Below are 23,072 nucleotides of genomic sequence, written 5' to 3'. Positions count from 1 at the left end.
ACCAAGCCTGTAAAACAAATAACAAAATTAGTAGGAGAGTTAGAGCTGCTTCTTGTTTGCCTGAAACTCAGGCTAGGAGTTGTTTCACCTCCCTGACAGCGAGGATCATCTAATTGTCCTAACCCTTTCTCCACCCACCAAAAACAATCATTTATGCAAAGCAGGACAGTTTCCTATGGGATCTCCTGTGGGAATTTGAGAACAGTCTCACTGCGTATTTTACTGTCTGCTTCGTGTTGCTGACAGGGTAACCGTCTCTGCTTTGAGGGCTGCAGAACTTCACTTTTAGGCATTTTGCCTAAGTACATTTGTTTAAATCCAAGGCTGGCTAAACAGCTGTATGTATAATGCTCTTTTTTTTTTTGTTTTACAGCCTCCTCACAAGCTGCATGTGGGTTAGTGTGTCGGTCCAAAGATGACACAAAAGACAGCAGCAGTGAAGGAGGACAAATAAAGCAGTGCTGGTATTGAAAGAAGTTTGTTGATTCCAGCTCATCCATCAGCAGACAGAACGTGTAATAAAAAGTGCGTGGTTTTTGATGTGTAAAGAGTGGCTGATAAGTGGGTAACAACTTGCTTTCCTTTAAACTGATTCCAGGCTGCCTTTTGGAGGGTGTCCTGTTGTTTGGACCATATTTTTATTTCACTGGTAGCTTGTGAGTAAATGTACCCTTCAAGGGCTGGTGGCCACTCAGCTATTGGAAATGCTAGCTCCTGGTTTCCCAGAAGGGCATGTGTATTTAGGGAAGAAAGACTCAGGCTGTGTCATCTGCTGATTCGTGGTTTAATCTTTATTTTGTACTTCCAGCTGATAAGACCACTGTGCAAAAGTAATACAGGAAATGATGCATTGCAAAAACCAAAAGTGGCAGAAAGGGAAACGGAATGTACTGGCAAAAGCTTGGCGCTATGGGCACGCTTTTGACTTCTTGGAAATGAAAAACTCCACCTACATGGCCCTTTTTTAGTTTAATACCGCCATTGGAATTCGGTGTTAGTGGTATACAGCAGCCTGTGGTTTTCTCTCTTTTCTTTCTTTTCTTTCTTTTTCTTTTTTGCCTTCCCCCAATCCCTTTGCTTTGTCTTCTGGCTTGATCAGGGCTTGGATGTTCTTTGGGCAGGCTGGGCTTCAGCAGTAGTCCCAGGACTTGAGGTTAGTGGCAGGCAAAAATGGGGCTCGTGTTGCCTTCAAGTGTATCTACAAGTACTGTGCCTAACGTTCTCCCTGTGCTGCCAAGGCATTTCTCACTACAGTGGTTGCTCCAGAGGTGCCAGCTGTTAAGATAACACCTTTGACTATGATGATGAGTGTTTTGGACCGTATTTATGGGAATGGGAGACGTGCATGTTACAGGATTTGAGCCAAGAATGTCAGAAAGCCTATTCCTATGATCTATGTACTCTTGGCTACATCTGAATGTCGTCCTAGGCTTTGCAGAGCTTGTGTGCTAGCACGTGTTAAACAGGTTGTATTTCCAGGCAGTGGTATAAACATACAGTTTTTAATAGGCAGGACTTGGGAAGGGGAGGAGGGAGAAGTAGTTTGGCCATTTATTTTTAAAGTATCTTGGTGGAAATAGATTGTGCCTAGGTAGAACTGTGTCTGCGTTCATTACCAATGTTGACAGAAGTTTGGATTGAGATTTAGAATTTGTACTTTCTTTTTCACTAAAACTTCAACTCAAGTCTTTTAAATATTCTTGTTTTAATTCTAACAGATGTGAAGTAGAAAGCTTGACTTGATTGCTCTGTGGTGTACCATTGTGCCTTGTACCTCTTGTGTGTGGAACTAGCATTTTTTGTTTGAAAGGTGCAGGAGAAAAGATATTCAGCGCATTCAATGAGATTCATACAGATTATGTATGAGTTATTCTTAACTCAATACTTACAAGCACGTTTGAAGCATACACACTGGGCTTCTGATAAAAGGTTCTTACGCTAGGACAACATTTTAATAGTGCACTTTAGAATGCATGTAAGGATTAAATATACCCGGAGTACAGTCAGCGGCAGTAATGGAGTTTCAGTTCAGTCAGCAGTATGGCACGTGCCCAGCTAACAAAATAAATTCTTAACTTTGCCCCAGGCTCATGCAAATCTTGCATCACATTGACGTTATTTCAGATAGAAGTCTTAGCGTAAAAGGAATGGCAAGTTACCAGTACGAAGAGCAAGTAGACATGGTCTCTGTTAGTTCATAATCATTATTCACATAAATATGGTTTATGCTTTCAGCCTAATAAAACTGAACCTTTGCAATTAGATAATTGTTTCAGTGACAACTTAATTTGAACCAAGTGGATGGTTTTCAGCTTAAAGCACTCCAAGTATAGTGGCACACCTATGAAACCAATTCATGACAGTCAGGAGGGTAAGTGTGGCATGGCATTTACAATTTCAAGATCTGCAGTCATTTCTTAGTCTAAGTAATTCTGTCTCATGCGGCTGCACTTACACCTTCTATTCTGTGTGTGTATGGGTTATTTTTTTTGGTCTTTCTGATAGTAACAAAAACATTCGTATCCTCTTCCCCTTCCCTCTTCCTCTGCAACCTGTTGGTATCCACTCCAGGATACGTTTCCTGTCTGTCTTCATGCTGTGTTTGAAAACCGATGGTTTAGTGCTCTTTGCCTATTTTTTTCTCCCCCTTTCTGCCCCTGGCAGAGGTAAGCTTTTTGCTTGCTTCCAGCTTGGGCAGATGTGGAAACTTGCTGCTCACAGCAGACCCTGCAGCAGGAGCAGGGGCTTCTGCCAGCCTGCGTGGAGTTCCTCTCCCACCTTCACCCATTGTTTCGTCCCTGTTCCACGGCTCCCAGCTTGGGACCTCTGTGCCATCTGAAGCCCTCTTATCAGTCCTTCCTCCTTCCCACTCCTTCGCGTGTCCTTGAGTACAGCAGGCTGGCGTTGCAGCGGGAGGGGTCAGGATGTAATCAGTGCAGTAAGTTCCCGATCTCAGTCTGCTTAGGAACTGAGGGCTGTTTGACGGGGTGGGAAGACAGAGCTTTGCTTTCATGCGGGAGATCAGTGAGGGCAAGGTTCTTTCTAGTTTCCTTTTTTTTTTTGGTTTGTTAATCAAAGTAACTCAGAGGTGAAGCTGCACTGTTTTTTTTGTCTCAGGTTGTGATATGCATAACTCTGGTGCAGTGGTTTTCGAGCAGTATCGCTTGCGGAGGGCTGGGTGGCACAGTGCTGTTGGGGCGTATTGCTTCCAGCTGCTCTTTGAAAGCAAAACAAAAAGCGCTGCTCCTCTTGTACGCCTTCCTTGGGACGTTTTGCTGTTTGAGGTTGGCACCGCTGATAGATTGCGGTGTGCCCTTCACACTTAGCAGTGAAAGATGAAAGTTGAGGGACTGTTTTAGGCTGGATTTGGTGGGAGCTGTGTTCCTAATACAGAGCCCTCGCCCTTCTGGCTGGTCTGTATGGGAATACAGCCATGTCTTTTTGTTTTGTTTTTTTCCATCCAGCTTCTCACGGCACTAACTGAGGCTATGTTTGGGCACTGAGCAGAAGCATTGTTGGAAGCTGGCAAATGCAGTTGTGGTCCCCCTTGCTTCATGGCACAAAAATCACTGAGGCTATGCAGCAAGTTGCGTGGGAGACCTGAGCAGGTGGGGGAGTTGTCCTGCTACCTTCTTCATTTCTCCACCCCTGTCCATTACTTCCACCTCATCCGAACTCCCCCAACCATTTTTGACTTTGTCTGTGCTGCTTCACTATTTTCCAGGGCAATCCCCTCATTTTTTCAGGACTATTTTGCAGAGAGGGACATGAAAGCTTCACCAGCAAGCCCTGCTGCTTACAAGTCTGTGTCAGGCTGTTCTTTGAGTCCAGTTCTCAGTCAACACTTTGTGTTGTGGTGATTTTTTTCGGGGGTGGGTGGGTTGTTTTTTTGTTTGTTTTTTTGTTGTTGTTGTTCGTTTGGTTTTGGGTAGCTCAGATCTTGTGGGGGGGGAATGTTTCTAACTGTTGTTGGTTAACTTAAAAAGTAAAATCTGTTTTCCTCTCCCACTGTTCTCCTGCAGGTTCTCAGCCTTTAGCACAATGAGAAGGTCACGTCTATCGCGGGGGAATGTCAGCATTGCCGTTCTGGGACGGGAGGACTGAAAAGGCAAAAGGACCAGAATTATTTGGGGCAGACTGCATTTGACTACTGATACAATCTGCTGGGTGGTGGTGGTGGAAGAACAGAACGGTCTTTCCTGCTTGGTCTGTGGTGTCCAGCGTGACCAAGTTGGGTCACCATGAATGTGACAAGCTTATTCTCCTTCACCAGCCCAGCGGTGAAGAGGCTGTTGGGATGGAAGCAGGGGGATGAAGAAGAAAAATGGGCAGAGAAAGCTGTTGATGCGTTAGTGAAAAAACTGAAGAAGAAAAAAGGTGCTATGGAAGAGCTGGAGAAAGCGTTAAGCTGTCCTGGTCAGCCCAGCAACTGTGTCACAATTCCTCGTTCCTTGGACGGCAGGCTTCAGGTTTCACACCGGAAAGGGCTGCCACATGTAATTTACTGCAGAGTGTGGCGCTGGCCAGACCTGCAGAGCCATCACGAACTGAAACCACTGGAATGCTGCGAGTTTCCCTTCGGTTCAAAACAGAAGGAGGTTTGCATCAATCCCTACCACTACAAGCGGGTAGAGAGTCCTGGTAGGTTCTTCCTTGTTTGTAGCTTCACACCTTATCTAAACAATGCAAAGTATGGCAGTTAATCATGTGACTCATCAGCTTAAATAAGCAAAAGTGGCTGTTTGCACACGTCAGATTCTTCCTCTGCGATTTATCTGGATGTAATCATTAATTAGCAGTTCTCCCTTTCACAGGATGAGTACTCGACATGTGTAAATGCATTTCATCACTGCATGGAGGCATAGTCTCAGCATACGCCTCAAGCTGCTGGGTCTGGTGTCACCTGGTTTTGTTGGTGGCCACCATCCCTCAATTCATTTGTTTTTTTATTGAACTATGCAGATAGAATGCATATGAAACATTGCTATGTAATGATTACCGTAGCTTGTGCATGAAAACTATTCTGACGAGGTTTTACAATTTCCAAATTATTCACTTCTATCACTTCTGTTTCTTCGTCCTCCAGAAGATAATACTGTCTTTAAGATCTTGCGTAATTTTGGCCTTCTGAAAAGGCTGATTTTAGTCAACAAAAGATACCCTTTCACCTTGAAACTTCGATAGCAAGGGTTATTTTCTGCGTGAAGTTTTACTTTCAGATGTTCTGCAACTTGGGGTTGTTAACCTGTTATCCACTTCCCTGCTCGTTATTATTTAAAGAGCAGCCCATTCTCTCTGTCTTCTCTTTAAAGGCCAAGCCCATCTTTAATAAATCCGTGCTTAATTTTGCTTATGTGAGTTTATTATCAGGGGGTGTTTCTGGGACTAAGATAAAATGTGCTTGAATATATCTGCACTAGGCTCTGGTTACTTGTGAGGTGGTGCAGGGACACGTGCAGAAATGCACTGCAGGTGTGATGGGCTTTCCTGGTTTAGGTTTGGGAAGTGTATCTGTGTTGGGCATTTTATAAGCTGTGAAGTTGTATCTGCAGAGTGGCATGGATAGCTTAAGAACTACAGTGGAAATAAGGTTGTCACAAGAGTATTTTCCTGTGAATGGAAATTGCGTTTGTCGTGGATCTGCAACACTTAGTGCATATCTAGGTCTTAAATATTTCCCTGTGGTGTGTTAGTATGAATTTGGAAATCATGTGAATGGTACCCATAAAGTAGGGGTTTTTATGCAGCAAATGCTTAAACAAAGGAGTCTTCTGCCCTGGAAAAAGTTTTAGAAAGTTCTTAACAATTCTGTGTTAGGCAGAAGCAGGATAGTAAAATAAATAATTACGTCCTTGTGCTGCTAGCTTTCTACACATCTGCACCAGGTGCTTTTGTTCAGTATTCCAAACTATTGAGAATTAAGATTCCTGAAAGACATCTAGTTCAGTCACATTGAGCAACAGTTGAGCTCTTGCTGTTACTGTAATTTCAAGTGACATGTTACAACTCATTTTGCTTTAATCTTGGAAACGATTACTGAGTTTGAGAACACTTTCATTTGGATCACTTATACCATATTTAAAATAAGTTTCTGTAAATGCCCTGTCACTTCAATGAGATACACAAGATAAAAATAGCGTATAACTTGCAAAAGGTGTCTAACTAAAATACTCATTTTGGCTGAGTACTGCTAAGTAGCTTAAGTGGTTGGAAAGCTGGGGTTTGGGTGCTAAGTCATCTAACACATTTTGTACTTGGGAGACAGCAAAAAGTTACTACCTGTAAGCCAAAATTCTGGATTGCTTTTTAATTGGTTTTGTATAAGGTAAAATTTTTCTAGGTGCTTGTAGCTACAGAATTTTTGCTGGGGGGAAAAACAAACATCAATAACTTGAATGAAGTTGGAGATGGTAGAAATCAAATATTTCCCTTTTGCCTGGTGAATGCCTTTCTTCAGGAAAAACTAGGTATTTCTGATCACTTGCTTAGTTGGCAGCTGGGCAGTTTTCTTGTAAGTACCAGTGCTGGAGTCAGTTTGATGGAGCTGACAGAAGTATTTAGTCCTTCAGGAGATCAGTGTGTTGCTCTAACCAGTTGAAATGTTCTGGAGATGGCTGGTAACTAGGAGCTAGCTCCACTTCTCTGTAGATGCTCTTTTAAGTAGTGGTTTGGAGGTACAAATTTGTAAGTATGTTGAAGTTGCATCTTAGGAACTTCTCACAGAGTCCCAAGTGCACAAGTGGAGGTGAAGCCTGCCGTGTCTTTGCTGAGGTCTCTGGCTGGGTATGTAAAGGAGGGTTTTGCATTAGTTAACCACAGCTCTGGCCTTGTTTTGAGGGATATCGCATGGAGATGAGTGGTAAAGCATTTACCTCTGGAAACAGGCGGTAACTGAACTGCCTTTTGGCCTGGAGATGCGTGCTTCGTAAGTTACAACTTCTTTTTTCCTTTCCCTTCCCTGATCTCTGTGTCCTCCAAGCATCCTCTTTTGTCTTCATTTCCTGACAGTCACTCCCAAATTCTGCTAACCATTTTTTCCCACTTTTGCCTGGACATTAAATTAAAACACCATTATTGCTGCCTAAGTGCTTACACTTGAAGATTAGTAGGAATTCAGGCATGAGTCACCATTTCCAACAGTCTACAGACTCGAGCAGATACCACGGTTTGTTTCCAAGGTTATCATTGCAGTCAGGAGGGTTGGAAACGTACTTGACAAAACAAAGTTGGAAACTTAGATAGCGTCCGATGGGCAGTTTGTGCAGACTGTGCAAGTACATTGTGAAATTCTGGCTCTGCTTGGCAGCGCGGTTGACACCTAATTGCTTCGTGCAGATCCAGCTACTTGGGAGCTGGTGCATAGGGCGTGTACGTGGGGTGGGATCTGTGCAGTCTGTGCACTTTCCTGTTTGTCGTCGTGTGACTTGTTTCGGTGTTGTGCAAGTTTTGAAGAGTGGATTAACGGTAAATCCTCAGACACTTAAAATCGTGTAGTTCTCCCAGCTGAGCAATTAATCTTGTGGATGCTTCTCAGTTTTCATGGTGCCAGAGGGATGCATGGGTTTTCTGCCTTGATACCTTGCTCCATCCTTGCTTTTCAGCTTGGAAAATACTGGAGTTGGCATGCTGTAGTCTGAATTCAAGCAAGATTTTATTTCTGTTAGCTAGGCTGGATAGAAACTGTTTGTGTGCAGTCCAGGGGAGGCTGAGAAGAGGAGAACTGCCTGTAGCTTCAAACACAGAGCCTCCCAGGCATCCCTGACCACTAGTATCTGCCAAGAGACTTGGTGTGACGTGGAGGTGAGGCAGTAACTCAACCTGTCGCAGAGGCTCTGCGCAGGTGCCGGTACCCGAAAACCAAAACAGACGGAAACCTACTTTGTGCTCTGGACTTGTCAGGAGAGGGCAAAGCCAGTGTGGGATGGAGGAGAGTTCTCCCCTCCCCTGCTCCATCACTGCTCAGGCTCATCAGGACAGCGCTGTGATTCCCCTGCGGGAGCATCCGTGCCCACACAGCCCTGTGGGTGACCTGTGGGCAGGAGCAGAGGTGGTGGGAAAGGAGTGGAGAAAGTGGAAAACTTGTTTGGTTGCAGGAGGTGGGAACACGATCTCATGCCGGGATGAAATATTTTCTGGAGAAGCGTTATGGTAGCTCACTGATGCTGTTTCATAGGTCTGCTGGGTGCAGAATTATTTCTGGTGCAGGGCAGTTAATGGCTGCCAAATTTCTCCCTTGGCAAGGCAAAGCAGAGCTTTTAATTAAGGAGGGCAGGGTCTGAATTTGATGCCTTTTAAAAACTGGCACGGTCAGCTAAACTGGTGTGATTACTTGGCTGGATCTTCTTTTTCTCCTCAGTTTTAGCTTTTGGTTTAGAGATATGTGGATACCAAGCTCCTGCCTGGTTTGGGATTCTTAAGTCTGATCGAGACACGAGAAGTAACTGGTAGAGACTGGGAGAGGAAAAAGCAAATGTGTTGTTCCTCATGCCTGTCTGAAAATGTCACAAATGACATCTCTGGTCTTGCTGGAGGACATGTGAAATGGCCTTCCAAAGTCTCCCCTGAGATACTTCTTTCTCTTCTTCTATACCTTTTATTTTTTTGTGGATGTGTGGCCTGTGTTCCTTGCTGCTGTCCTCAGCTATGTCAATGGGATCAGGTGAAAGATGTGACCTAGAATCTGGACAAACATTATTTTTGTTTTAAGCCCAGATCCAGTTTCCTGTAATAGCAAAACAGGGATGGGATAGGGGGAAGGGAGGATGAAGAGGTGCTTAAATTGACACTGCTATTTAAAGAGAAGTGTGATTTATTTCTTTAACACAGCATTAGGGGAGGAGGCTCAGTTCTTTTGCTTTAGCTAAAGGGAAGGAAGGAAGATGGAGAAGCTGAATATTTCATTTTCTTATACTCTTGGTGGATACCAGTTGTGGGTTCCATCTGATGCAGAATAATACTATATGGCCTCTGCTAGGTGTCCTTGCTCATTATCCTTCTAGGATAAAGAAGCTTTGAGTTTATATGTTACAAAGAAGGCAAAAGAACAGCTGATTTGTCCTTTATGCTTCATGTGTAGAAATGGTTGATGGTGCAGAGTACTTGTCTATAGGGTACATACATGCATCCAACTAAATGCTGTCTTCTGAGAGCGAATGGCATGTGTCCAGAATCTACTGGTGTCTTTACAGAGATCAGGCTCAGAAGAAACCTACTTTTCATTGATCTGAGCAAGCTTAAACCTGGCTTGGGAAATGCAGTTGTTACTTTTTGCTATTAATTTCTGGAGGTGTTAACTGATGCTCCTCTGTGCATCACCATGTGATGCCAGGGAGTAGCAAAGCTGATCTGTCCAGAACCAGTTGATCTGTCTTCCAAAATAACAGGGCTGCATTCATCAACCAATTAGTGCATCCACTTGGAGATAGACTAACTGCCCTGGTTCAACTTTTTATAGTTACCAACAAAGTGTGGATAAAAAAAAATGATTGATTTTCCTCTGTTCAGCTTCTCTTCTCCTTTGGAGAGCACACTGTGTTCTGCTGTACATCAGGGAGGCTTTTATGGGGCTGATGGTGCCCGTCTTCCACCCAAATTGCACGATGAGCAGTAGCTGCTTGTTTGTGACATGAATACGCTGTCAGAATGGCTGAGCTTTTAATTTTGCCTAAGGATCACAATGTTCCTTTCCATTATAAACATGAATTTAAAGTGGATGTCTGCTTCAACAAGCTTGTCTTCGGTGGCAAGAAACATTTTACGTGAACATATAGGTGCTTTTTGCCACAAGAACAGACCAAGTCCCCAGGCTCTGAGAAGAGCAGTAGGTGTGTCGTGCTGGTTTTGCTCCCAGCATGGACTCCTTGCCTATGACTTTAACTTGATTGTTTTCATACTTGCCTTTGATCTTCTCTGCTGTTTGCTCTGAGTGAGACTCCATCAGGCTGCACATCTACTTGTGTGCACCAGAGCTGCAGAAAGGAACTTGAAATGGTGGAAGTCCTGGATCAGGCAGGTTTAGATTTGTGCCGTCCTGGAAGTAAATGCTCCTTGGCTGCTCCCATACCCAGTGGTGCTGTCTGGTTCTTAGTAAATGAACAATAATACATGTTTAAAGGAGCTTTTGAATGCCATTTGAAACCATACAGTTGTTTGATTGTATATATTTGTATGGTTGTGCATGCACTTGTGCTAGCTTGTGCTTGTTTGTGTGCGTGCTCTCTGTGGAGGTACTTTTCAGAAAAATGAAGTGGGTCTGTTAGTCACCCCCATCTCGTTCCCCGGTACCCACCCAGGCAGGATCACTGTGCATAAAACCAACATACCCGAGCTGTTACCTGGCAGATGACTGAAATGAGCGCTTTTTAGATAAGCAGCAGGGTTCAAACACCGCGTGCAGCTTGTCGTAGGCCTCGTCCAACAGGCAAGGGCCGTAATTCTGACAGGGCCACGGGGGGAACCAGGAGGGAAAACTGGGGGTGAGCGGCGATTCCCTGCGGGACTGTCGGCTCGCAGCTTGCCTGGGCTTTCAGGGGCCTGAGGTTTGCGTGGTCCCAGCACCTGGGAGGACCAGAGGGGGCAGGAGAGCCTCCGGCTCGCATCCGGCCAGATGGAGAGGCTTTGATGGCCTGGCCTCCAGGGAGCAGGCGGACCAGCTGCGTGCGGTGCTCCCCCGCTGTCCGGCCTTCTGGAGGATGGTGCTGGATGGGGAGGGACTGCGGGGACACTGGGAACGCGAAGGGGAAGTTGCTGCTTCTCTGGTGTAGGGAGTCTGAGGGGGAGGAAGCTGGGGAAGGAGAATATACATGAAATGGGAGGAGGAGAGAAAGAGAAGAGAGAGGGAGTGGAAAAGAAAACGGAGGGAAAAGAAATCAGAGTGACAGAGGCCAGCAGCTGATTTGAAACAGGGAAAGAGGAGATCGTACACAGAACCAATCTACAAAATTCTGCTCCTTTATTCCCATAGCAGGGTTTCTGCACCTCTGCAGGCTTGGGGGTGCGTGAGCATTGCTGGGAAGTTTTGCCTTATTGCTGTGTAACCCTGCTGTTGGGCGTAACTTTAAAAATAGCATGCTACAACAGGTGGGTACAATTATAGGATGGTTCCCCAAAATAGCAAACAACTGTCAGTTTGTTTGGCAAGTAGTGGGAAACTTTCCTCGCTTCAGTTTTGCAGAATTCTCTTCTAAAATTCCCTACCAGAGCTGAAATAGGGAGACAAAAAGGAGAGGATGGCCTAAACTGCAGGGTTTTTTGTCCTATCTCACCGTATGTCAGAGAATAGAGCCATGATGAAACGATAGAATTTGTCAAGAACGTGTTCGTTTCCTTTTATTTTTAATTAACCAGATTCAGATGTTTCTTCTGACTTAGAAGACCAGACTTCCAAGTTTTAACCTATTCTGTAGGATGGTGACTGTGGTTTTCGTACAGGTAATTTGAACTCTGGTCTGTGTAAATGTCCAACTTAATACACACTATCACACTGTAACTTCCTCCTGTATCAGGACTGCTTCTCCCTCCAAATCAGCTTACAAGAACTCCCTCACTAATGTGCATACAATTAGTACTAAATTCTGAAATTGGCCTTGACAAATGTCAGTTTAATCAAAATGTTAGCTTATCAGAGCATCCGCAAGTAAAATCTAATGTTAGCTGAATATTGTAACGCAGGAAATGTACTAATATTACTTGCCAAATGCATTTAGACCAGATGTCTGATGTAAAAGTAAAGTCAATAAAGCGACAACTGCGGGTTTTTTTTCCTCCCCCTTCTGTTTTTAAATACAGTCTTCAGTTGCAACTATGTAAAACGACAAATGAAGCTGTGAGGTCTACAGAAACTGCAAAATAAAGCAAAGAGTTGAGAAAACAAGGCAGCTCTCAGCTTTCTCCCAGAATAGAAGGTCTGGAATGTTTGTCTGTCTGTCACCCGGAGCAGACTGCTGGACAGCTATTACTGAGCCTTTTCACTTGCAGCTACTAGAATTTAGGTTTGGAGCAAAAGTCCAAAAGGCTGGCACTTCTGTTTTAGAGAAAACAGTACAGCAAAGGTGTGCTACCACAGCCTTGCTTCAGCCAGGTGCTATTGGAACAACATAAAGTAGTGAGATTCTTGGAGAATTGCGTTTGCCACAAGAGCATTAATTATTTTTAACCAAGAGTAAACTCGAACCTAAGTGTAGACATGTCAGTGTCTTTGTATGTGAGAACTTGTCCTCTGGTCAGAGAATATTCAATTTCGCCAGGTCTTGTTTCAGGCAACACGAGAAAACCTAATGACATTAAAACTTTTCTTTCTACTTGGTGTTTTATTGTTTACAAGCAAGATCTTGGCAAGACATTTCAGTCAGCGTGCTTCAATGACTCTTTAATGCTGGAGACAGCAAGCAGAGCTAAGCACGCTCAGCTGGGTATGCGCTGGTACCTGCTCTGTTCCCACCGTGGGACTGGGCTGCTCACCAGGATGCCACAGCCGATTTCAGCAGCTGTGGCGTCAAAAGCAGGAAATTAAGCTAAGAGTCTTTAGAAGGATTGAAATTTGTTAGTTTAACGCTGCTATGTTTTGGGGTTTTGTTGTGTGTTTTTTTTTTCCCTTGTTTTCCTGCCACTTCCTTTCCTACTTTGTCTTTTCAGGGTACAAGCCTCAAGTTCCTCCCCCAGCCCCACGTTTTCATGCCCATTTCCAGACAGCACCAACTGCTGTGTGAGGATTTCCCTCCTTCCCAACCTGCAGTTTTATTTTTCCCGTAAAACATGAGTGGCTTTGCATAAATCAATATGAAAATACAGCTATATGATGCTTGGAAATTAAAGTGCACCATCTAATGATAGTGCCCTTAGGCCTTCATAAGGGTTGAAGGCCATGTTTTGGTATAAGCCTGCACAAACACTTGTACATAACATACATGCACTAAGTTGTCATGATTTTTAAGAGCAGAATGGTTGAAAGTGCAGCAGCAGTTGCTCATCCTTTTATTTTGTAAAGGCCACAGAAAGAGTGGGAAAGTGGGAAAACTTTGGAAAGAAAGGGTGATCAAAGCTTCCTTTCTTTTATATGGCCCCTCGGTTTATTCCAGTATTTGGTCTTTGAATTTCCAGACGTGGAAAGAGATACCCGTACCCAAATCTTCATGTAACATGCAAAGGGGAAAAAATAAAAAAATAAACCCTTGAGAGAAACTAGCTGTCACCTTGTCTTATGTAAGATAACTATACCCCATCCAAATTGAAAACAAGTTACTTCGAAAGTACAGCAGGTCCTTTGGTGAGTAGGGGTTTTTTTGTTTTTTTTTTTTTTTTAAGAGAGGCTTTAAAAAAGAGGTTGTAATCAAAAACTGGCAACTTCCTATGTTTGCTGAAATCATTATCTCTGGAGTGTGAAAATAGAACAGAAAGGAAAACCAGAATCTTAAGGAAGGCACACCTGTTAGTTTTCTGAGGAACACGATGACATACTGGAGATACAAAGAGTGGAGATCAGTAGCTTTCTTCAAAGGCCACCATTACATTTTCATAAAGGCATTTCTTTCTTGGTGTGGTTAGTTGAAACATTTATCTGAAAAGCCAGGTTGTCTTTGGTCTATCTTGTATGTTTTTGGCATTCTTGGCTCTTAGATGAAATGGCCCTGTGGGTGAAATTGCCCTGTAGCTGTAATTTCTTTAATACAGCTCCACTTGTTTGGTGCAGGCATACTCTGATTATGATTTGCATGTTTAAAAACAAGCTACCCAATTCCCAGGCTGTCATACTCAGTTGACAGATACAGGCTCTCTTCTTTGCTACAGTTCTGCAAACATACCCAGCTTGACTGCCGGGTGGTTTACCTTCTTCAGCCATTAGTAGCAGGGTTACTACTAGTAGTCATGTATTAATGCTGGCCTCCAGGTCCACACCTGCAGCGAAATTAAGACACAGTTTAGCCCCTTAAACCTTTTAGTTTGGTGTTTGAGAAGGCACAAAAATCAAGCTGTCTGATGACTTAAGGCTCTAGTCCATTAAATGGTTTGTTACAGTAGCTTTTTAAGACAACAGTGTATTTAGTAGTGTGTTTCCTTTAAATGAGTGCATCCTACTGAGTAATGATCATTTAAAAAAACAATCTTTCATTTCTCTGTATCTGTTTTCCCTTCCACTAAAGACAGCAAAAAAGGGGGAAATTGTCTGCAAACTGTTACAGCAGCATCCTGCAGAGATTCCCACAACAAAGATGTGCACCACTTCATTATTTTATAGCAACAGGTGTGCTGGCTTAGCACAGAATAACTCACTCATGCTTTTTCCCCTCCAATGATACCTTTTCCTGGAGTTGGCAGCTGCAGCAGAGATCGGCCTCCTCCCCTGCCGTACGGAGCCCTAGTAATTTGTTATTCCATATGGCTGAGGGCTGCGACCTGACCAGAATCTCACTGCCTTACACAGGGCGAGGGGAACAGGAACAGTATGCATCCCCCATTACACTTTGAGCTCCTGGCATCCGTCCGTACTTCTGAACGTACTTCTGAATGGTCCAGTCCCTGATCACGTCTTCGTTTACGGGTGAGCGACCTTCAGATTAACTCCTCAGGGACTCCAAAGGGAGCAGCGAGGCAGCCAAAAAGCCCTTGAGCTGCAGAGAGATCGGGACATGCATGGCAGTGAGCGATTGTCCCAGCGCTGGACTAATTGGAGTGGTCTCTGTCCTATCTGGCGTGGCCTTTGGGGGTTTTTCTCCTCATTTAAGGTTGTAAGCAGGGAAGTGTGAAATAGGGACAGTGCCCAAATACATTCCGTAGTGATATTTTGGAGTCTATTTAGGTGGTATCAGTACCAGTTGTTTTCTTCCTTCCCTCTCCATGTGTATTTTGAAGAAGATGACATTTAATTATTTTAGGTTGAAAGACTAGTTGGAGGAAAAGTATAGGGAAGAGGAGATGGGTTCCTGTCTCAAGTCTTTCTAAACTTCACCAGTGGTTCTGCCCAATAGGCGAAAACATGCATATATTTTCCTTGGGGAAAATCAGGCACAGCCTTATTTTAATTACAGAAAACATACAGAAAATATCCTGTTCTCCAGCTATTTTAGAATGCTATAAATCGCATGGCTTCCTGTGATGTCATGTGTGTCATTGTTTAATGTGAGGTTGGGGATGGGAAAGGTAGGTGATGTACTTTATGCACAAATTAACTTTAGAAAAGTTAATGGTTTGACCTTCATCCGCAGGAAAGGAAGAGATAGGAAAGCTGTGTTTTTTTTAATGGTCAGAAACGTAAGGAAGAATCATAAAGACAGGAAAGGGAAAATAGTTTTTAACACATGATCTCATTGTTAGTTTTTTCACTTCACTTGTAATTTATGAGTCCATCAAACGTTGGCCATAACAATTAATGTGTTGCTTGACCTCACTACAGAAGAACTGTTAGGCTTAACAGAACACGTTTAATTTGAAGAGATCCTAAAATTCAGAGGGACAGGGTTTGACCCTTGCTGTGTTGTGAACAGGGGGATTTGTGATGTCCACCTGAATGCTTTTTCTCTGGTGGCTTTTACCAGTGACCTATGAGAACAGTTGCGTCAGAGGCAAGAGGCAGCTTGCCTGGCTGAGGGAGATGCAGCTCCTCCTGGGGCGTTTCGCAGTTGGGAGCTTCCAGAGTGCGGTAGATGGATGTGCTTTGTTTCAGAAAATGCTGTAATTAGGAATTTTGTATATTCCTTGTAAGATGGAGTTGGTTAAAATTTTCGTATCTAAACAAATCTCCTTAGGAATGACATCTGTCTCAAGTACTTGAGATCTGTTGAAACTCAGTGAAGCTGCTCTAAGAAAGTGAAGCATCAGATTAAGTCTTGAAAACCTGCTTTTGACACTAACAAACAGCCTTAATTTTAGTCATGAGGTGTGATTTTTTTTTTTCCAGTGTGTCTGTTCAAGGAAGGTTTCTGGGATCAAACCTTACATGTGTTAATGCCAGTAGCAGGCAAAAATCTGGTGGATAAATTTCTCTTTCTGTTATGCATAAGCAAAAGAAAAAAGTGAGGAAAATCTGCTTCTTCAGTTAATGTATGGCTTGCTCTCAGAATAGAGAGCAAGTTGTATGTGTGGCATCCCTTTGTATACAGTTTAAATGTGGGCCTAGGCCTTAGGCCTGGTCTGTGGGTGGAACAATATCGTGGTGCTCTCAGACCCCTGGACACTGAAGTAAGAGCCTGAATACTTCTGAATAAGCCGAGTGCTGGAGGAGTAAAGGTGTCCTGAGGCATTGGAAGAACCTCTTTATCAAGATGACTTTTTAACATTTTGTTCTTGTTTTGCAATGAGTTTATAATTCGTCTTTTGGTGAAGCAGCTGTCTCTGAACACCTTTCTTAATAGTAGTGATACAGTTTTGGCTGTGGAGGCTTTTCCTTTTCCTTCTGTTTGTCTCCCATGAGGCCACCAGGTTTTGGGGACAGGGCAGGAGGCTCAGGGAGAGGGCTTTAACACTTTGTGGGTTTTGGCACCTTCCCTTGAAGGCACACATGGGGTTTCCTCTGGTCTTGTGGGGCTGTGGAATTGGGAAATAGAGGTAATGAAGGGAAGGGGCAAGTATGGAGGACAATAACTTCTTATTTCAGTTCTCTGTGCATGGATCTCTTTCTCCCTGCCTTTCTTTCTCCTCCGCTTCCTTCATCACCCCAGAATCTCGGTCTCTAACAAGACAAGCGCTTAATCTTTTGAGTACCTTGGACTTTGCTGTGAGGCATTCAAAGGTAGAGGCTGAGGCACTGGAAAAAGATCGGCTTCTTTTATCTTGGTGTAGCTGGTATCATGTTCGTGTGCCCAGTTAAAGAGACCTTTGTTTTCCTCGAGTGAGGAGGCCTTGAGAGCATGGGGAGACCAGCAGTGTCCGATGTGCGTTTCTCTGATCCCGTAGTAGCATATAGTTGGACCTCAATTGCAGCTCAGTTTTATTATTATTATTTCGAACTAGATAATTTTATTTAAATTACACTTGTAAACTGATTTGAAGGGTTAATAACCATTTTAGTACTAACTGGTAAGAGCATAGCCTAGGTTAAAAATAAAATTACAGCTGTTGGGACCAGGCTCAGTTCAAGGCCTATATGATATTAGTATTGTCTTCAGAAAAAAATCCCTGTTCTTATTAGCAAGGTTTTGGGTTACAGGCCATTACGTGATTAGCAGGCTCACAAGTGCGGTAGAACGAAGTGCCTGTCAGCATTGCACTGGGACTGCTTCTCAGCATTTCTTTGTGCGAATAAAACCAAAATGTGGAATTGCAGCTCGTCCTTGGCTCTTCTCCCCTGGCCCTCTGAAAACAAGCTCCGGGCTGGTGAGCAGGGCAGCTAGCATGATCGCTACAAATTCAAGCTATGCAGTAACCGGATATAAGGAAGAGAGTTCTTGCTTAGACATGTGTTCCTCGATTTGACTACCTTGTTTTTAAGGCAGCTGTAAATTTGCCCTAGGGGGTGAAGAATGTTTTTTTCCAGGTATAGCCTAGTCCTTCAGAGCTGAGTCTCTAACGCTGTGGCTCTTTCCCCCCCCTTTTTTTTTTCCTACCTTTTCAGTTCTTCCTCCAGTGCTGGTCCCAAGGCACAGCGAGTACAACCCTCAGCACAGCCTCTTGGCTCAGTTCCGCAACTTAGGACAAAACGAGCCCCACATGCCGCACAACGCTACTTTCCCGGACTCTTTTCAGCAACCCAACAGTCACCCGTTCCCCCACTCGCCAAACAGCAGCTATCCAAACTCGCCTGGAAGCAGCAGCAGCACCTACCCCCATTCTCCAGCCAGCTCAGACCCGGGAAGTCCTTTCCAGATGCCAGGTATGGTCAACTTCTGTGACTCTTGAGAAGTGGCAATGTGTTGGACATCACAGGTATCTTCATGTTTTTGCGATTATCAGCCAACACTTGTGTTCAATAGTAAGCTGAGAGGGTAGGTAATAAAGGCTATGTAATTGGTTTGTCTATGGGAATAATATCGAGGTTTTTAATATTTTTCCTCTTTCAAACACAATTAAAATGTTAAGATTAAAACTGTTCTGCGGTGGTGGATGGGATTCAAAACTAGGGATTTTTCTGGGATGGTTGTTTAACAGTGTAGCCCATAGAGCATAACAGTCAATATACAAGAAGAATGCTGTGGCTCATTCTTCCTTAGGAAAGAGGTCATCATAAATTTAGCACAGAGATATAGTTCTGCAAAAGAAGGATGTTTCTCAAAGAGATCATGCAGCTGCTACTTGATAAAACTTCTTCACGCAATGATATTATCTCAAGAAACAAATACATTTCAACTGTAAAACAGTTCCTTAAGGCCCCCAAAAGAAATCTTCAGGCTCTTTTAATTCCTACAGTCAAAGAAGTTGCAAACTTTATTTATTGTTGACAGCTGTTTGTAGCTGTTTTTTTCTGTGCAGCTGTCTTTTTTTACATCTTTATATGCAAATTGGTAAAAAGGAAAAATTGCAGAAAAGCCTGTGAGAGATCTCTAGATCTAAATGCTAGAAGGACTCTGTGCAAATGCTTATGGATAGCCTGGTTGCATGTTTTCTTCAGGGGCTGTAGGAGAGCATGTGTAAACAAAAGTGGCAGACTTGTAAAAATCTGTTTTCTATTAGGTAAAATTAACATCCATAGATTTCTGCTGCTGATAGGAGTTTCTCTTGAAAATGTTTCTATCATGAATGAAGACTACTGAACTTGCAGAGGCAGGAGGGAAAGAAGAAGTTTGTTTTTTTTTTGTTTTTTTGTTTTAAAATGTGAAAAGTTGAGGTAGAAACAGCTGTCTACCCTCCGTGTTTTTGTTTTGCTTTAAATATGATTGGTGTGGTTGGGTTTCTTCCAGCAGGCAGAGATAAAGGCTTTTCCAACAGGAAGGTCTTCCTGAACATTGGCGTGTGGAAGCTCACTTGATCTTTGAGGGGTTTGTTCTGTCCACATCCCCGTAAAGACGTGTCAGCAGCTGCAGTGAAGAAATTGAATTAGAGCAAAGTCAAGATACTGATGTCCTTCATACTTAGTTCTGGACAATTGTCCGCTGCTAGGGAAAGAGGAGATTGACTTCCGGAAAATACAAAAAAAAAAAAAAAATGTCCAAAGATCTTGAAAACTTTCCATATACAGGTTAATTTGTTGCATATAGCCTTACAGTTCTGTTTCCTTATCTGTGCATCACCAACATCATATTTGCACACACACGAATGCTGAGGCTTAGTAAAACAGGAGGCTTTTAAATTCCACTGCAGACTGTTAAGCTTTTAATGCAGTCATGTAGACATTATCTTCTCCTTGCTGCTCATTCCTCCAACCGAGGGTATTCACGTAAGGGAATTAGCAGTGTACCTGCCAGTGCTAGACATAAAGCTCACAGGAGAGTATCTCCTAAGTAACAAGCAGTGAATAAATTTCATTAGCTTGTGTTAAAAAAGAGAGAAATAGTTACAAATCAGTGGTACGGTTCTCCTGCCTTTTCTTGATACTGATATGGTTTTTAGGGTTTTGAAGTCCCCAGACTACTGTTGTAGTTTGCAGTCAGTGCTCTCAGCAATGGAGTAAACGTGGGACGAGCAGCAGCCGTGTTCACCAGAGGTAGAACAGTGGTGATCTAGCCCCAGCTTTTGCAACAAAAGCTTGCAGAAATTGGGCAAGGGTTTCTGAACTCTTTTGCATGTAGCTCTGTGCAACTCATGTGGAAGAGAGGGTTCTGTGGTGTACTGGGGAGGTGGTGCTATCAGCGGCTTCCTGCAGCTTCTGAGAAGCCCTTTGGGAAGCACCATAGGTAGCTGGAGAGCAGCACAAGTACCTGGTTAGGGCACTCCGAGCAGTGCAGTGGCAGTGTTTTAGTGAGTACGGTCAGAGTTCACGAGATGGTTTTTATGCTAGCGATTCAATTCTGAACTGGCCAGTGCAGCCAGTAGGAGACACAGGCAAATAAATTCCAGACCCAAAAGTTATTATGTAAAATCTGGGTTCCTCAATACTTTCTACTGTTTCCTCTCTAGGGAAATGGAGCTAGATTGTAAAGCATTACTTTGCAATAGTAATAATAAAGTCGTGGATGTATCAGGGATGTTTGCATACTTTGCTGGTGGAATCATGCTGGAAACAGAAAAGCTGGAACTGAAAGCTTTCTGCTCCAACTTCTGTTCGTATTTACCATATTCAATATTTACTTTGGGTCTGATCCTGAGAGCTCTGTGTGTTAATGTCTATATGGCACTTCCAACCTGCAGAAGATGTGGACTGGCAATGTAGCTATGCTTTCTTTTGTGGCTTGGTGGGGGGCAGGGAGTGACTTGTTTTTATAACTGTTGTGCTTAATGTGCACAGTAATTCTTTGCTTTCCTGAATCAAGGTCCATGATTGCTTTCTCAGATTTCTGGTGGGTGAAAGTTTATAGCTGAGTCAGGCTGGAAGCATTTCCAGGCTGAAACTGTTTATGTGGGTATGTATATATATACTTTAAAGAGAGGAAAGGGTTTGTGTATCTCTGCTTTTTCTATACTTAGCTGATACTCCCCCTCCTGCTTACCTGCCTCCGGAAGATCAGATGACACACGATACCTCCCAGCCAATGGATACCAACATGATGGCACCTGCAATCCATCCTGACATACACAGAGGAGGTAAAAATACTTCCTTCTCGTTTTCTGCTTTGCTTCTTAACAGTGAAGTACTTCAGAACTTCTTGGATGCTGTTAATAATTGACTTTTCATATTGTGTGTGTGTTGTTTATGGAAATTTTTAGCTGTAGAAAAGAGGACAAAAACACAAACAACTTTTTATGTCTTACAGCAACAGGGAAAAATAATAAATCTGGAGATGATTTTTAAAAAGTAAATATTTATTTATAACAAGAACATAACTCATTAAAAATGAAAGTATGTGGGCTTTATTACTTTCTGACTCCCAAACAAGTCATGACCAAAGTAATTTTTATATATTTTGTGTCTGGAAATTATAATCCCTGAACAGCGAGAATTCTTACAATGCAGCACATTTCTACGTGCACTGCTGAAATTACATATGTGCAAGGAAAGGAATCTCTGTATCTCTTAAATACATTAATTTATTGGAACAGTACAGTTAACACTATACAGCGCTTACTGAATTGTGGATAACAGTAGCTATAGTCAAGCATAGTTCTCCAAACAAAGACTTGATCAGAGGATGGGTAATACTGTCAATTATGTAAATGCCCACAGACGTTTTTCACAGGCAACTGGAGTATCTGTGTTTTTTCCTCTGAGACAGTACATGTCATAAAATGTCTGTTCTCATTATGTTTTTGTTTTGAATTCAGTTCTTAAATTAACGTCCTTAGAGAATATGCTCTGCTTCAAATAGTTAACCCTTCTCCTGGGTTAAAAAAAAAAAAGCTTTCTTTATTTTTACTTCTCTGTGTGTGTGTGTGTGTGTTGTTCCATCCTCTCCCCATTTTTATTCTATCTTTGAGTCTGGCAATGGCAGCACATGGTTCAAAACTCAGAGCTGTCTGCCAGAGCTGGCATTGCTACAGACTTTGAAATCTATAATTTAAAAAAAGTATATGTCCTATTGCTTTATGTACTATGACACAGACATCTTTTTACACATTGCTTTTTAAAGCCTTTGCAGCCAGCCGTGACTGCTGAGTAAAGGATTTAGTGCATTCGTCACATTGTGAGAAATAGCCCCTTTAGAGAACACATAAGCTTACACAGTTACTGACCATGCCAAGAAAGAGCAGCAAGCTGAATGCTGTGCCAGAATGATTATAAAGATCACAAGCGTATGAACAATTTAACTATTGTTTGAGTTTTTACTTGTTTTGTTGCTAAGCTTAATGTCTGGTTTCAGGAAGTATATTTACTCTCTTAAAACAATTTGGATAGGTTCCCTGGTAACCTATTTACTCTCTGTGTGGAATGAATCTTGCATGTGATAAACCCCATCTGTGTAGCATTTCCAGTTTTCACTGATACGATACACTGCGTGTGTGTATCTTGCTGCTGTTGAAGGCCCAAAGTAAATTTGCAATGTTTATGCCTGACTACAGACTTTTTGCATGTTTGCCTCTCTTAAAATACATGTGTACCATAGAATTCTTCCATTAGTAAGAAGAGGTTTTGCATTTTTCTTCTTCCCTTGTAACGTGCAACCATTCCAGAATAAAAAGTCCGTTAGTGTTTTTCCCTCCTAATAGTTTAGTACAGTGGAGCCTCACCTCTGCCCCTTCAGTTTAAAAAAAAAAATACGAAAACAACAAAAACTCGGTATGCCTTCCTGTGTTTGTTATTTGTGTGTGTGTATGCTGTAATTTCACCACTTTTACAACCTGCATCAGACTTTTTAAAGAACAGTTTTTAGTGTAAACTTACCGCAGCGCTTCTCTTGCAAGCTCTTAGAAGCATGTTCTTCGCAGTGATTTGTTAGTCTTAGGAGATTTGACTTAACAAGCTGCATCCTGTCAATGAAGTTGGGTAATTTCCATTGTTGGCCCATGCTGGGAATAGAGAGACTAAGCGCACCTGCTCTGCATGACTTAAAGCAAATGTAAGGAAGTTAGTATGAAATCTGTGTGAGAGAGATATGATTCATTCTGGAAGAATGGCCAGCTGGCAAGATTTCTTCCTGACTTTTGAGAACTGGGGTAAAGCTGCAGCTTTGATAATTGCTGGCATCTTCATGTGAATTCAAAGTGTAGTAACCTCTTACTAATAATTAATGACTGATTTTTGTTATTTTATTTTTTAACAATGACATGAGAGGATAGAAAGTAACAAGGGTATCAGGAAAGACCAGCTCCTTTTTGCCACTGTTTTAAGTAAGGTATTAGTCAGCAGTAGACATTATGCTCAGAAGTTTTGCACAATGATGTAGGATGTTACCCTGCTTTCTACTGTTTGCCACCTTTCTTATCTGTTATATAATGTTTGTTTGGGGAGGAACTTTTTTTTGTTTCATTTCGCATGTCAGAAAAATCATAGTGGTATGAACAAAGGGAAGTATGAACAGGAATATGAGGGAAAATATTAATTGGACTTGGTTGGCTGATTTCAGTTAAGACTTGGGGTTGGGAGAAGGAATCCTCTGGCCAGAGAAACAAGT

The 23,072-nt window shown here is 42.7% G+C and overlaps 1 protein-coding gene across 6 annotated transcripts in view; it reads left to right on the top strand.

The window, feature by feature from the left end:
* The window catches only part of SMAD1 (SMAD family member 1), a 103,703-nt gene that overhangs the window by 73,815 nt on the left and 6,816 nt on the right, over positions 1 to 23,072 (top strand). For 3 of the 6 annotated variants that reach the window (XM_080588676.1, XM_080588671.1, XM_080588675.1), the window contains 3 exons: positions 4,023 to 4,641; positions 17,546 to 17,803; positions 20,491 to 20,607. In XM_080588676.1, the coding sequence (XP_080444802.1) occupies positions 4,242 to 4,641; positions 17,546 to 17,803; positions 20,491 to 20,607 (775 nt within the window). In that variant the 5' untranslated portion in view covers positions 4,023 to 4,241. Of the gene's footprint in view, positions 1 to 373; positions 526 to 3,464; positions 3,609 to 4,022; positions 4,642 to 17,545; positions 17,804 to 20,490; positions 20,608 to 23,072 lie in introns of all 6 variants that reach the window. The other 3 variants (XM_080588673.1, XM_080588674.1, XM_080588672.1) reach the window with 2 other exon arrangements.

The sequence above is a fragment of the Anser brachyrhynchus genome, assembly GCF_964034855.1.
Source record: "Anser brachyrhynchus genome assembly, chromosome: 4".
NCBI classification, from domain to species: domain Eukaryota; kingdom Metazoa; phylum Chordata; class Aves; order Anseriformes; family Anatidae; genus Anser; species Anser brachyrhynchus.
This window is presented reverse-complemented; position numbering and strand designations above follow the sequence as displayed.